This window comes from Macaca fascicularis, chromosome 4 (genome assembly GCF_037993035.2).
Source record: "Macaca fascicularis isolate 582-1 chromosome 4, T2T-MFA8v1.1".
NCBI classification, from domain to species: domain Eukaryota; kingdom Metazoa; phylum Chordata; class Mammalia; order Primates; family Cercopithecidae; genus Macaca; species Macaca fascicularis.
In genome coordinates, this window is record NC_088378.1 from 47808500 (window position 1) to 47821763 (window position 13264).

Below are 13264 nucleotides of genomic sequence, written 5' to 3' on the forward strand. Positions count from 1 at the left end.
TACATTCCCGGGCTTTTTATGTATTAGCAGTCTTAAAATATTTTGGACTTCAACTCATGCCTTCATTTTCAGTGGAAGGTCTTTTTTGTTTGTTTGCTTGTTTGTTGTTTTAATTTTTAATTATTATTGATACATAATAATTACACATATGGATTACATCTGATATTTTGATGCAATCATACAACTTGTAATGATCAAATCAAAGTAATAGAGATATTCATTGCCTCAAGCATTTATCATTTTTTATGTTAGGAACATTCCAATTGCACTCTTTTAGTTATTTTGAAATGTAAAATATGATTGTTAACTATAGTCACCTCATTGTGCTACCTAACGCTAGTTCCTTTGGTTTTGTTTTCACTCTCGCTCTCCCCTTCCCTAATAGTTTTATGGTTTTGAAGTCACCTCCACCTTGTCTCTCTAACTCTCCCATCTTGTCAGGTTTTCTAATGACATCTTGAGGAAGTTTCTGCTCAATTTTGAGGGCATATTGCCCATCCACTATTTAGGGACCCATATGAAGCTTAGTTAATTATTGATTATGAAGACTTATCCTCTCCCTGCCCCTCAAGGCTTTATAAAGCCATGGCTCCTGGAACTAAGACATCAACCATTTGTTTTTCCAACCTCATTTCTTGAACCAGGGCTCTCCATTCCAGCAGAGCCTGACTCTGACTGCTCCTTTCTCATGTGGAGTTCTTTTAGAGCCATTACTACATAGGAGCTGCACATCTGGCCTTGACTTCTGCTTTTGTCCCTTGGGTACAGCAGGACACTGCAGAAGCCTCACCCACTGCCTTTAGCTTTTGGTTCCTTTCTCATTCATGGAAATGATCAACTAGCTTTTTGGGCCTAGCTGTGATTTACCTATTTAATATTTTATCTATCATTGCTATGTGTTTGGAGCAGTGGGGTGTTGTCCAAGTATGGATTCACCAGACCACCTTGGCCAAATGTCCAAACTTATCAGAAGACTGTGTCTGATGGATGTCGCCTCATGTGAGGTCCAGACACCAGGCAATCTGGGTGTGCAGAAAAGTTTCACAGCCTCTGCATTAAGATGTTGTTAAAGAGGCTAAGTGTGGGCTGGGTGCAGTGGCTCACGCCTGTAATCCCAGCACTTTGGGAGGTTGAGGTGGGCGGATCACCCGTGGTTAGGAGTTTCAGACCAGCCTGGCCAACATGGCAAAACCCCGTCTCTACTAAAAATACAAAAACTAGCCAGGTGTGGTGGCACATGCCTGTAATCCCAGCTACTCGGGAGGCTGAGACAGGAGAATTGCTAGAATCCGTGAGACGGAGGCTGCAATGAGCCAAGATTGCACCACTGCACTCCAGCCTGGGTGACAAGAGCAAGATTCTGTCTCAAAAAAAAAAAAAAAAAAAAAAAAAAAAAAAAATGGAAGTAACTAAACTAATTGAAGCCATTTAAAAATGTCTTTACCTCCAACAATTTGCTGTTAAAAAAATTACTCAGTGACACTTGTTAAAGCACAGTAAGGCAGGTTTTATTTGGGACCATTGCAATAGGTATAGGGACTACTGCCATGGGATTTTGCAGCTGGGGAGAGGGATTGGGCTCAACTTTGAATATAACAGGGAAAAAAATTTATAGCCAAGGAGCAGTGTATGCTGTTCTGCCTCAAAAAAAAAAAAAAAAAAAAAAAATAGGGTAAGTGTGAACAGCAGGCACACTCCAAGGACCGTGAATAAGGGAAGAGAAGCAAATGTTGACAAGAAATTCAGGAGACCCCTCCCCACACTTTACATCAGAAGAGAAACCTCAAAAGGAGAATGGTTGGCATAATAGAAAACATAGTCGTGTCAAGTAAGCGTTGGCCTAAAATCCACATAGTAGAACATTGGATAAATGTATAATGTTTCTTGCCCAGATCTTCCTGGAAATACTATCTGTTGCAAAACTTTCTCCTATGAACTGTTTTTGGTTAATAGTTCAGGGATTTGGTTTCGTACCTTGGAGAGTTATATATCCAAGCATTTTGCTTGTCAGAACTATTTGATGGCTGTATTTGTAAAAGCAGTGGCTCAAATGTTTTTAGAAGAGATTTTCAGCTGGGCGGGGTGGCTCATGCCTGTAATCCCAACACTTTGGGAGACCGAGGTGGGTGGATCACTTGAGGTCAGGAGTTCAAGACAGCCTGACCAACATGTTGACACGCTGTCTCTACTAAAGATACAAAAAAATTAGCTGGACGTGATGACAGATGCCTGTAACCCCAGCTACCCGGGGACTGAGGCTCGAGAATCACTTGAACCCGGGAGGCGGAGGTTGCAGTGAGCAGAGATCATGCCACTGCACTCCAGCCTGGTGACAGAGGGAGACTCTGATTCAAAAAAAAAAAGAAGAGACTTTCAGAAGAATCTGTTCCAAAATGAACAGGGAGCAAGCTTTCTCATTGATAGTCAATATTCTGGCACTTCTTTCTTTGGATGAATCAGAAACTCAAAAGGTTGAGATAGTCAGATAGGCCCATTTGAATATCCAAGAGATCTACTGGCCCAAGCAATCTAATTACGTGGGCAGTTCACTCTTTTACTCCTCCATCTTGAGAAACAGAGCCTGATGTTGTAAGAAAGGATCCCAGTCCATCCTCTAAAAGTAAAACTATGTTCTTTTTAGCCTGTGATTTTGGAGTCGCTCTGCCACTTGGAGTGGTGTTTCTGCTCTTGTTCTCCACAGAATCCGTCTGAACTGGCCTTAGTCACCCTGGGCTCAAATTTCAGTTAGGAAAGGTAGAGTATTATTGCCACCTATTGTCATCAGTTCTTCTCTCTGCTTCCAACAAGTGAGAGCTTCTCGTAGGAAAGTTAAGAAGTAATGTCACCCAGTGCCCTGGCTCATGCCTGTAATCCCAGCACTTTGGGAGGCAGAGGCAGGTGGATCACCTGCGGTCAGGAGTTCAAGACCAGCCTGATCAACATGGTGAAACCCCATCTGTACTGAAAATACAAAAATTAGCCAGGCGTGGTGGTGGGCACCTGTAATCCCAGCTATTCGCGAGACTGAGGCATGAGAATTGCTTGAACCCAGGAGGTGGAGGTTGCAGTGAACCAAGATTGTGCCATTGCACTCCAGCCTAGGCAACAGAGCAAGACTCCATCTCAAAAAAAAAAAAAAAGAAAAGTGAGCAGAAAGGAAGCCAAGACATCCTCTTCTTTGTTAAAACTGAGCGAGATGGTTGCTAACAGGGTTTTTTTGTAGAAGGATGTGCTTGGTGATGTGTTTGAAGACGCACAGCAGCCTTGCTATTGCTACCTCAGCCAGATAGGCCCGGCATCCCAAACAACATGCAACCAACCCCAGGCAAACATTTTCTTTAAAAACCCAGACAGGGGTTTTGTCCTTCTTTCGAAGGTGGCATTGCACTGAGGGTACGTGGATGCAGGTGCTCCAAATTACCCCAACCTCAAACAAGTTTGTTGAATTCTAGGCAAGCTGAGTATATACTCATGGGAAGGTTAATAAAAATGGGAACTAACCCCATATTTAGAAACATAATGGAGAACATTAGGCTTATCGATGCCTGTACCATGCCCACAGCATCTCTGGGGCCATTGGAAAGGGCCTGGTGAACATTTTATAACCAGGCATTCCCCAGCTACAGCATATTAATTGTGGGTGTGAATTAAATCAAGGGAGGGAGTGGATTCTCACTGGAGCTTGAGGAAAATGGTCCACTTACTGTGCTTTTTCACAGTTGCATTGCCCTTCCTCTGATGCTGGGGAGGGACAGAGGAAGGGCAGTGGTGGGGCCAGTTACCAATACAGAGAAATGGGAAGCAGTTATGTCCTTGGCAATGAATGCAGTTTTTGGACAGGGCTTAATTTATAATGGACAGTCAACATTAGTTTTCTGATTTCTGGACATTTTCCTATGTTGCCCATTTCTTGTTTATCTCTGAGTGGAGATGTTTGAGTATTTGCAGGCAAGGGAGGGAGATGGTAAGTTCCTAAATACATAAGGGAATCCTGTGACAAAATAATATTAAGAATTATTTTCTGCCATTTTATTTGATTGTAAATTGACAAATTATAACTGTATATATTTATGGGGTATGATGTGATATTATGATATATGTGTACAATGTGGGATGATTTAATCCGGCTGATTAACACATCCATCATCACAAATGCTTGCCATCTACCATTTTAAATTGCAAAAATGGACTGAAGGATCACAGTCCTTCAACTGAAGCCCTTGGAGTCAGTTGTGTTTCAGAATTCAGAATTTTATTTTAGAAAGGTAATAGAAACCATATGCTACTTATTATGAATCACCCCTAGCAGGGTCTGGGAAGATTCTTAGAACCTATAATATTAAACATTTCTGTAGCAAACATGATTATTTGCTCTAAGTGGGATAAGTAAAGATTTTTAATAGCATCACATCACTTCAAGTTATGACGCTAAATGCATTTTGGAGCCAAACTTACAAAAAACAACAATATTTTCAAAACTTTCTGGATTTTAGAATTGTGGGTAAAGATTAGATTTTATACAAATCGCACTGTGAGTTAGGGAGTGCTTAATGGGCTGTCCTTGGAAGCCATCAGTATTTAGGAAAAAAAAAGTGTGTTTCGAACGACCAATAAAACGAACTTTTGGAACATAATCCATTTGTCATTGAAGGACTAACGGTAGTAATAAAAATAACTCAGAGTCACATTTTGAACTATGGACAAAGCTAATATAAATATATTCATATTAGGCAATAGGCACTGCCAATAGATGAGACTTCTTAGCTACTCCTTACCCAAATCTCAGTCTTGATGATGTATCTTCTCTCTCTGTTATCTTTATTTCCCTGTTAGCTCCTCTTTTTTTTTTTTTTCTTAAAAATAGTTAGTTTGTCCTAGATTTTGAGCTTATAACACTCACTCTGGATAGTTGGCAGGTCTTAATCAGGGCAAGTAGATGAGGTGTAGAAACCACAGTGATTTCAGTCTTATGGGATCCAAGCAAATTTTTTAAAAAATCTACAAAGAATTTTTTTTTTTAATTCATAGAGTGATATACCTTTAAAATTGTGTGACAGAATTGAAATGACAGGGTTAAAAATCTCAGGCTAAAAGTCACTGAGAAATTCAGTTTTTCTTTGAGGAAAACATTTCTGAGCTATCACTGACATAAACAAAATGTTTTGTTTAAACAATAAAAGAACCTCATATCTATAGGAAATCTTGAAGTTACATTAAAAACAAAAATACTTAAACCTAGAAGCTGTTACAATGGGAAACTAGACTATAAATAATTTGCAACTGGTATGTCACTAGGAATTCCAATGGCATAAAGAAATGCTTAATAAACAAATTGCCTTTCAAGTTTAGCAACTCTGGGGATATAACACTATGAACTGTTTTTTAAAACTCTGTTGGTATAAAAGACCTGGAGAGCCTAACTGTACTGCAGATTCATTTTATCGTAGGTCCTATGAGGTCATTATAAATCTTTGTACTATATTTGAGAAAATGCAGAAAACAGTTGTGCTGTCCCCAGCATCTAATGTCATGACAGCCACGAGGCCTGGCACCTGATTTCTCCAGCACTGTGCTCACCCTTGTGTCCTGAGAGCGTAAGCAGTTTTTGATGTCTTTGAGAGTCGTCTTTACATAGCCAAATTAAAGAAAAGAAGTGAAGTAGGGTCTTTCTGTGTTAGTCAGTCTTTCCTGATCTTCACATTCCTTTAGCCACAGATTATAATAGACTGTAGAATCCCCTAACCCCCTTTGACAATTCTTTCTTGTATTTTTAGTGACCTTTGGTGAAAATACTTTGAATTTCTCTATTAGGATAGGTGAGCAGAAATTCTGATCAGAAATAGAAGAACTAGTCATGATGAACATAACTAAAATGGAATGGCAATACTCAACTTCCTAATATTTATTTCGAGCAGAGATATTAAAGATAGTCTTTATTTTTCAATGTTTTATCTGCTACTCCCTGCCTCCTCCCCCAACAACAACCAAAACACTTTAAAATTTTAAATTGAAAAGTTGGCCGGGCGCGGTGGCTCAAGCCTGTAATCCCAGCACTTTGGGAGGCCGAGACGGGCGGATCACGAGGTCAGGAGATCGAGACCATCCTGGTTAACACGGTGAAACCCCGTCTCTACTAAAAAATACAAAAAAAAACTAGCCGGCCGAGGTGGCGGACGCCTGTAGTCCCAGCTACTCGGGAGGCGGAGGCAGGAGAATGGCGTGAACCCGGGAGGCAGAGCTTGCAGTGAGCTGAGATCCGGCCACTGCACTCCAGCCTGGGTGACAGCGCGAGACTCCGTCTCAAAAAAAAAAAAAAAAAAAAAAAAAAAAAAAAAAAAAAGAAAAGTTGCCCAGTCATTCAGTGATGTCAATGATAAAGGCTGAACCATATTTAGACTAACCCCAAGGAAAGGATAATGTATTGTATTTTAAAATATTCCTTTTTACCTTTTCATGACCAATGCCTCTTCCTGCTCCTGTTTGCCCTGGCATCTTTTGGAAAGCTCTGTGTTTTGCATAGCATGTGCACTTTTTTTTTCCTGAAATGTGCAACACATTCAACATTGCAGTGATTTTTTTCCCCCTCCTTAGCTCAGAGCAGAGGTGGAACCCCCAGGGGATTCAAGTACCCACTTGATAGGCTCAGTCCCTCTTAATCAGCCTGTAATGGAGCTAATGGCTGTTTGTCATCCTTGGAGATATAAATTTCCTGGCGGTGTCTCCTGCAGACAGTGCATGAAGTATGCTCAGTGTGCCAGCAAGGGCTGATAATCAGCAGAAGGACAGGGTGCTTCGTTAGTCAGAAGAGCCAGGGCTTTCCGGCTGCCAGGCTACAGAACTCGCCTCACCACTCTTGAGACATGGACAACGCCGGTAGGTAAAACAAGCATGAATTCTTCATAGCTGCTGGCTTGCTTTGCAGCCCGCATCCTTTGCTGCGGAAGGTTTGCCTATTTGTTGCTCTCGTTTCACACTTAAATGTTCAAGACTGAGACGCGTGTAATATGTGTACCCCGATGCATTGTCCACAAGACAATTAGTGTTTACTTTGAAGTTTAGGAACTGGGAATGCAGATTGTCATTCCAAATTCACCTTTTGTGAAGACTACTGCTATTTTATTTAGGCTGCAGCAAGTGTGGTGTTTGATTCTTTTGTGCTCAGAGCAGTGGGTGGAAAATGCATACAGTTAGTGAAAAAACTATTACTAAGGGATGGCACGAGGTAGATGGAATTAAGTTAATGAGCTGAGCAAAAATTCTGTATAAATATTACAATATGCACAGTGTAACAGCATAAGAGCTCTTTGGTCTGATGCTTTCATCTTCATCGTTAGGATGCAATGTCGAAAATGTTTTGATAGCCTCTGATATTTTAATTTCAGAGTAGACACATTAGTGGTCAATCGTGAACCTTTAAAAATGTATTTATTTTTAATATCTTTACTTGATTACTAGATAAACATGATGGTTGAAGTATTTTAATGTCAATTAAATAATTAGCATAAAATTATCAGGTGGAACTTTTTTCTGTTTACTTTGCTGTATTGAACTTTCAGAGGAGATATACTGTGAGATCATGCCCCATTTCAGTGTGGTCGGCACTCAAGCAGAATTCTCCCAGCTGTGTTATGGATTATCTGTCTCCTGAAGCTCATTAGTTCAGTTACTCAGCTGGTATCAGCTTGAAGGTGAGGCTTCCCATGCCTTGAGACACGGTCAGCTCTTCTAAGAGGTTACATCATTTAAAACACATTCTACAAGACCACCTATTGGTGGTGAAACATATTTGTTTACGAAATTGAGCTAGTTCAGTCCTCGGTGCAGGTAGCATAGACTAGCAGAGATTTTAAAGTCACTGTGTATTAGGTTCTTTTATGAAATAGCTTACCAGGAACAAAACTCTGTGACTAACATAATTTGGTCATTGCCATTGAAGACATTGAAATAAAGTGGAAGAGTATAGTATCAGGGATGAAAGGTGGTGGAAGAAATGAAACAAGTGTAAGGATGTGTGTGTAGTAGTAGCAGGAGGGAAGCTGGATGCATGCATATGGATTATACCACCATTCTGGTCATTGAGAAAATACACCATAGGACTTATCATAAAAGCAGGTAGGTATGGTATTCCATGACAAGGCATAATTTGAAGATCAACCAAAAGCTTCTCTAATTACAGCAATAGAGTGAGTAAAAAATAAATATATAAACTTAGAATCTCTAATTTAACCTCTTTTAAAACTTCTGCCACCCACAATTTATTATACTGACATTCGGGCAGAATAATCACTTTAATCCAAGTAAATGCCTTTTTAAACTGACTCATATATTTATTTAAAGGCCATTTAAAAAAAGGAAAGAAACTCCTGTGGCAGACTTTATGTAGGCTTAAAAATGCTAAGGGTTATTTGTCTTTTTTGGGTAACTAGAGCTTTGGGGGATGTTTTCACAATTTTTAGTTATGTTATTAAATGCAATTAATAAAATACCTCTGCTCTTGATGAGTTTAAGATTATTTACACACTGTGGAGAGTGGCTTATAAACTAGCAATTTCTATATCATTTCAAATTTTAGATGTAATCTCAAATATAGTCATAGATACCTTTGAATAGAATAACAGGTTTTAAATCACATAATTTGAATATTTCAGAAATAGCATGCTTCTTATAATGGCTTATAATTGGCTGTCAGTGATCACTTTTCATGGTAATTTTTTGATGAGGTAAGCAGCCTCTCTTACAGGAGGAAAATGTAAACATCCATTACATACACATGTTTCAATACATTATATTGACTGTAAGGAAAGCATTTAAGATAGTACTGGTAGGTGACAAAAAAAAAATCTGAAATAACTTGGAGCACTACAGTTTATCCAAATTAATTTAAAGAAGATAATGATGTTGAGTATTTGACTAAATTTTTCTAATCAAAAATGGGTTGAGTCCATGGATTTCAGAGCTAGTAGTTTAGAGCTGGGCACTAGTACTAACAACTGGATCATTAGTTTCAAGGAGCCAGGCCTTCTTCCAGCAAGGCTTTCTGCGTGGGAGTTTAGATAATTGACAGGCAGAAGCACAGCAATGGCCCCACACAGGTTGAATGTCCCTCATTTATTCAAGTCAGATAGAACGCTGCATCAGGATATTTGTGCATGGTTTCTGCTGTTAATAAGTAAAGAAAGATGTGCTGCTTGGGACTCTAGCCCTTTTGGTGGGTGTGTGCACATTTCAGCTATCATGCCATTGTATATCCGTCCTTTCTCTCCTTAGCAACAAAGAGCTGACATTCCTACTATCTCGGAGAAGGAGACATCCCTTCCCCATAATTGCTGGCTTATGTATTCCTTTAAAAGCTTTTCCTGGAATAACTATAAAATATTTATCAAACTGTGTGTGTGGAATATGTCAGGGCAATTTTAGCAATATCTAACATTTTCTTCTTTTTTTCAAACGGCTATTTATTCTTAGAAGTTATATAACAAGTCGAATAGATGGTGCTTTACAATGACAAACCCATGACTACAAGTACCATCAGTGTTCTGCCAGTGCCACTATCCTCACCTCCATTAAGTGGTTCTTGTGAATGAATTGTGATAAGACATTCAGAGGCAAAGTTGATTGGTATGTGATTTTTTTTATCTGAAACACAATTTTTGAAATGTAATTCCAGTTCTACAGTATAGAGTACTGTAAAAAAAAAAAAAAAAAAAGTTCTGCAGAATTTATTGTTTTGGGTTTTCCCTACTTGATATCAAGATATTTCAGTTACCATGTGTGGGTTGAAAGAGCCACACTCATTTGGAGGGGAGGTGGCAGCTACTGAGAGCCCCTAAGCCTTCACCGTGCATTCTAGCTCAGTGGTTCAAAGGCTTTTGACCATTGATGTACAATCATTGAGTTTGGAAGGTCACAGTCTGCCAGCTCCCTGCAAAAGAGACTCAAGAGCTCTTTGGAGTCAGACTGAGGAAGGGTTTGGAGTGGAGTAGTTGAGAGCGTCAGATAATTTTAGGTGAATGTTGGCTCTGCCACCTGTCATCCGAGTGACTGTGAACAAGTAATAGAAACTCTATGCTTTTAATTTTCTCATCAGTAAGTGTTGACAATAATTGTACCTATCTCATAGGATTACTGTGAAGAGAAAATAAGATAACTCCTGTAAAGCTTTTGGTACAATGGCTGGCATATGGCAACATACAATGCATGTTGGCATTTTAGAGAGCCATCAAAAGATTGAAGCAGATTGTTTTATGAACAAATAAATATATGCTCCAGCAGCATGGCTCTGAAAGAGGTGCGGATGACAGTGTGGGAAAGTGAGCAATTCTGAGCAAAGAGACTAGTCAAGTGGCTGTCTCAGAAGTAGAATTGGAAATTAATGTGGGTGGTGCAATGGGCACGGGGTTGGGGGAGGCATTGGATATGCATCAGCAGAGCACGATGAGTGGAGTTTTAGGTAGGGAGAACTACAAAGTCAAAACCCGGGAGGTTTCCAGTTAGAGAATTTAAGACAATAGTCCTGCACTATTGAACACAAAATGAGTTTTAAGAGAAAGACAATGAGTTCCATTTTGACATTGTTGGGTTTGAAATACCTTGTGCGTTGCCCACTAGCCATAGTAGTTGGTTCACTGATGACTTAAAGGATTAAAAAGGATTCCTGCCCCTTCTCCCTCCAGTCTGTGGGAGATCCTATGGAATGGTATAGAGAAAGGAAACTTTCAAATGCTTCATCTTTTTTTTATAGATGGAAATAAGACCAGGCAAAGAGACACATACTCCTAAGCATTGAAATAATTAGGGTAAAGGCCAGGCTGTTGCATAAGAAAATGTAAGCATAAAGACATTTTATTTCAAGCTGGTTCAAAACCTTAGCAGCCCAAGTTGTCATCCCAAAGTTCCTGAACAGCTGAAGATAGTGATTCAGGAGAAGGGTTACCGAATGGGGCAGACATCCAATAATAATGCATATGTTTTGAAAGAGGATGCTTTCTAGAATATTTGACTATGTTTGCAAACTCTATTTTATGCAATAAAATTTTTTTTTCCTCTAATCCTCCACTTTCGTGATATCTTGGTCTTGCTATCTATAATTCTGCCAACCATGATACTTTTTAGAAATGTATTAATGTTATATACACACACATACGTACATAATATGTACACATACATTTGCATGTGTATTGTTAATATATGTACCTATGTGTGGATTCTTTAACTAGGGGATTGTCAGTCTCGATGTAGGGGAATGTAATGTTGCTATCTCTTCTAAAAAACTTAATAAAAAATTAGAACAGATTTTCTTTTTAATTAAAAAAGAAATTCATTCTTATCCTCTGAAATGCCCCTTATGTTGTAAAGATTATTATTTAACATTTTATTAACTACCAAGCAAATTACAGTATTTTTCTTTGAATTTATTGTGAAGCCCATTGTGCTATTTTGGCATTTTATATTTCACAAAATAAATATTCTTAGAAGCATCCAGGATTCATGTAAAGATATTTTTCTAAGCAAAAGTTAAAAATTGATAAATAATCTGTTTTTTGGAACATCTGTTTTCAAAATGCTAGTATTATTATCAAAATAACTGTTTTAAAATAAAAATGCCAAAAGGAAAAATAAGTTCATATATAAACATAAAAGTACTGTGAAAGTGGGACTAAATTTTCTTCCTAGTTTTACTCTAATAGTGAGTGACTGTGACCTCCCGATAGTAAACTGACAGTCATGGCCCAAGAGTGTGCACAAGCAGGACAAAGTCTTTGTTTCTGAAATTAAGTTTTTACTATTGTTTCAGGATCACTGGAATTGGTTCTGAGTGTTTCTTTCTTTGCAACCACTCATCTTTCCAAAGGCAGAATGAATTGTGATTTTTCTGTATCACCAAGATGAAATAGAAATGCTTGTCACATGGCTTCTGTCGAGAACAACTGTTAGAAAAGAAAGAAAGCACAAGCCAAAATGCATTTTCGTGATAGAAAGAAGAATCAGTAATCAACATTTTCTAAATTATATGCCATTCCATATTAATTCCATAGGTTATTAAATAAACTCCCCACCCAACCTCCACACGCAAAGAATTTAGCATTCAGGCAATTTTAAGAATTGTTGAGTTTAACAGCATTCAACAGGTTTCTTAGCATGTTAAGAAACATGCTGAGGCTGGGCGTGGTGGCTCACATCTGTAATCCCAGCACTTGGGGAGGCGAAGGCAGGTGGATCACAAGGTCAGGAGTTCGAGACCAGCCTGGCCAACGTAGTGAAACCCTCGTCTCTACTAAAAATACAAAAATTAGCTGGGTGTAGTGGCACATGCCTGTAGTCCCAGCTACTTTGATGCCTGAGGCGGGAGAACTGCTTGAACCCGGGAGGCAGTGGTTGCCGTGAGTCGAGACCACACCATTGTACTCCAGCCTGGGTGACAGAGTGAGACTCTGTCTCAAAAAAAAAAGAAAGATGTTGATAGAATTGGCATATAATTTCCTGTGGGTACTAATATTTGTTGTGAATTCCTAAGATGGAATATAGAATGCAGCATTTCCCAATCATATTAACCTCAGGTTCTCCAGGGGATACCTAGTTACAAGGTAGATAACTCCAATTTGGAATGCACTGTTAAGATCCCTTCATTCTCAGTTTCGCTTTCCATTTTTACCTTATTCTTCCTCTCCTGAGTTCTTCTCAACTTCCTGTTTCCAAATATAGGAAGTCATTTTTGGTAACTAGCAAAGTTATCAAAAAGTTACTTTTGGTAAAGTAACTTTTAACATAGATATTAATTTCTAAACAATCAAGCATTGATACTTCCATAAGTATGTACCTTTCATGTACATGAAATTCCACTGCAGATGTATATGACTATGTACATTTCATGATGCTTACTTACATAAGTATCAGTGCTTGATTGTTTAGAAATTAAATATCTGTGTCATCTGTGTCCAGGATTTCTCTTCTCTTTCCTTGCCTCTAACATTTCACTGCTTATAAACATCACCATCCCATGAAGTGAAGAAGGAAAGGGAGCTAGGCCTTAAACCTGCTTTGGAAAGGAGTGGAATTCAATGACAGCTATGAGATTGGGGGTCATGCACAGATTTTATGTATCCAAATGTAACAATTCACATGAAATATTAAAAATAGATGATGTGAGATATTATATGTAAAAAGTCAACTTCAAAGTTCTATTTTTGTAAATCAGGTGCGAAGAACATACATAACAAAGGCAAATCATATTTAGCTAAATGTCAAATGTCTTAAAAGGAAGGAA

At 38.7% G+C, this 13264-nt stretch overlaps 1 protein-coding gene across 9 annotated transcripts in view; it reads left to right on the forward strand.

The window, feature by feature from the left end:
• Positions 1-13264, forward strand: part of PHACTR2 (phosphatase and actin regulator 2) — a 295091-nt gene that overhangs the window by 65110 nt on the left and 216717 nt on the right. For 3 of the 9 annotated variants that reach the window (XM_005552011.5, XM_074037165.1, XM_074037167.1), the window contains exon 1: positions 6727-6873. The exons of the other annotated variants lie outside the window; for them this stretch is intronic. In XM_005552011.5, the coding sequence (XP_005552068.3) occupies positions 6861-6873 (13 nt within the window). In that variant the 5' untranslated portion in view covers positions 6727-6860. Of the gene's footprint in view, positions 1-6726; positions 6874-13264 lie in introns of those variants that run through there. 9 annotated transcript variants of the gene reach the window in all.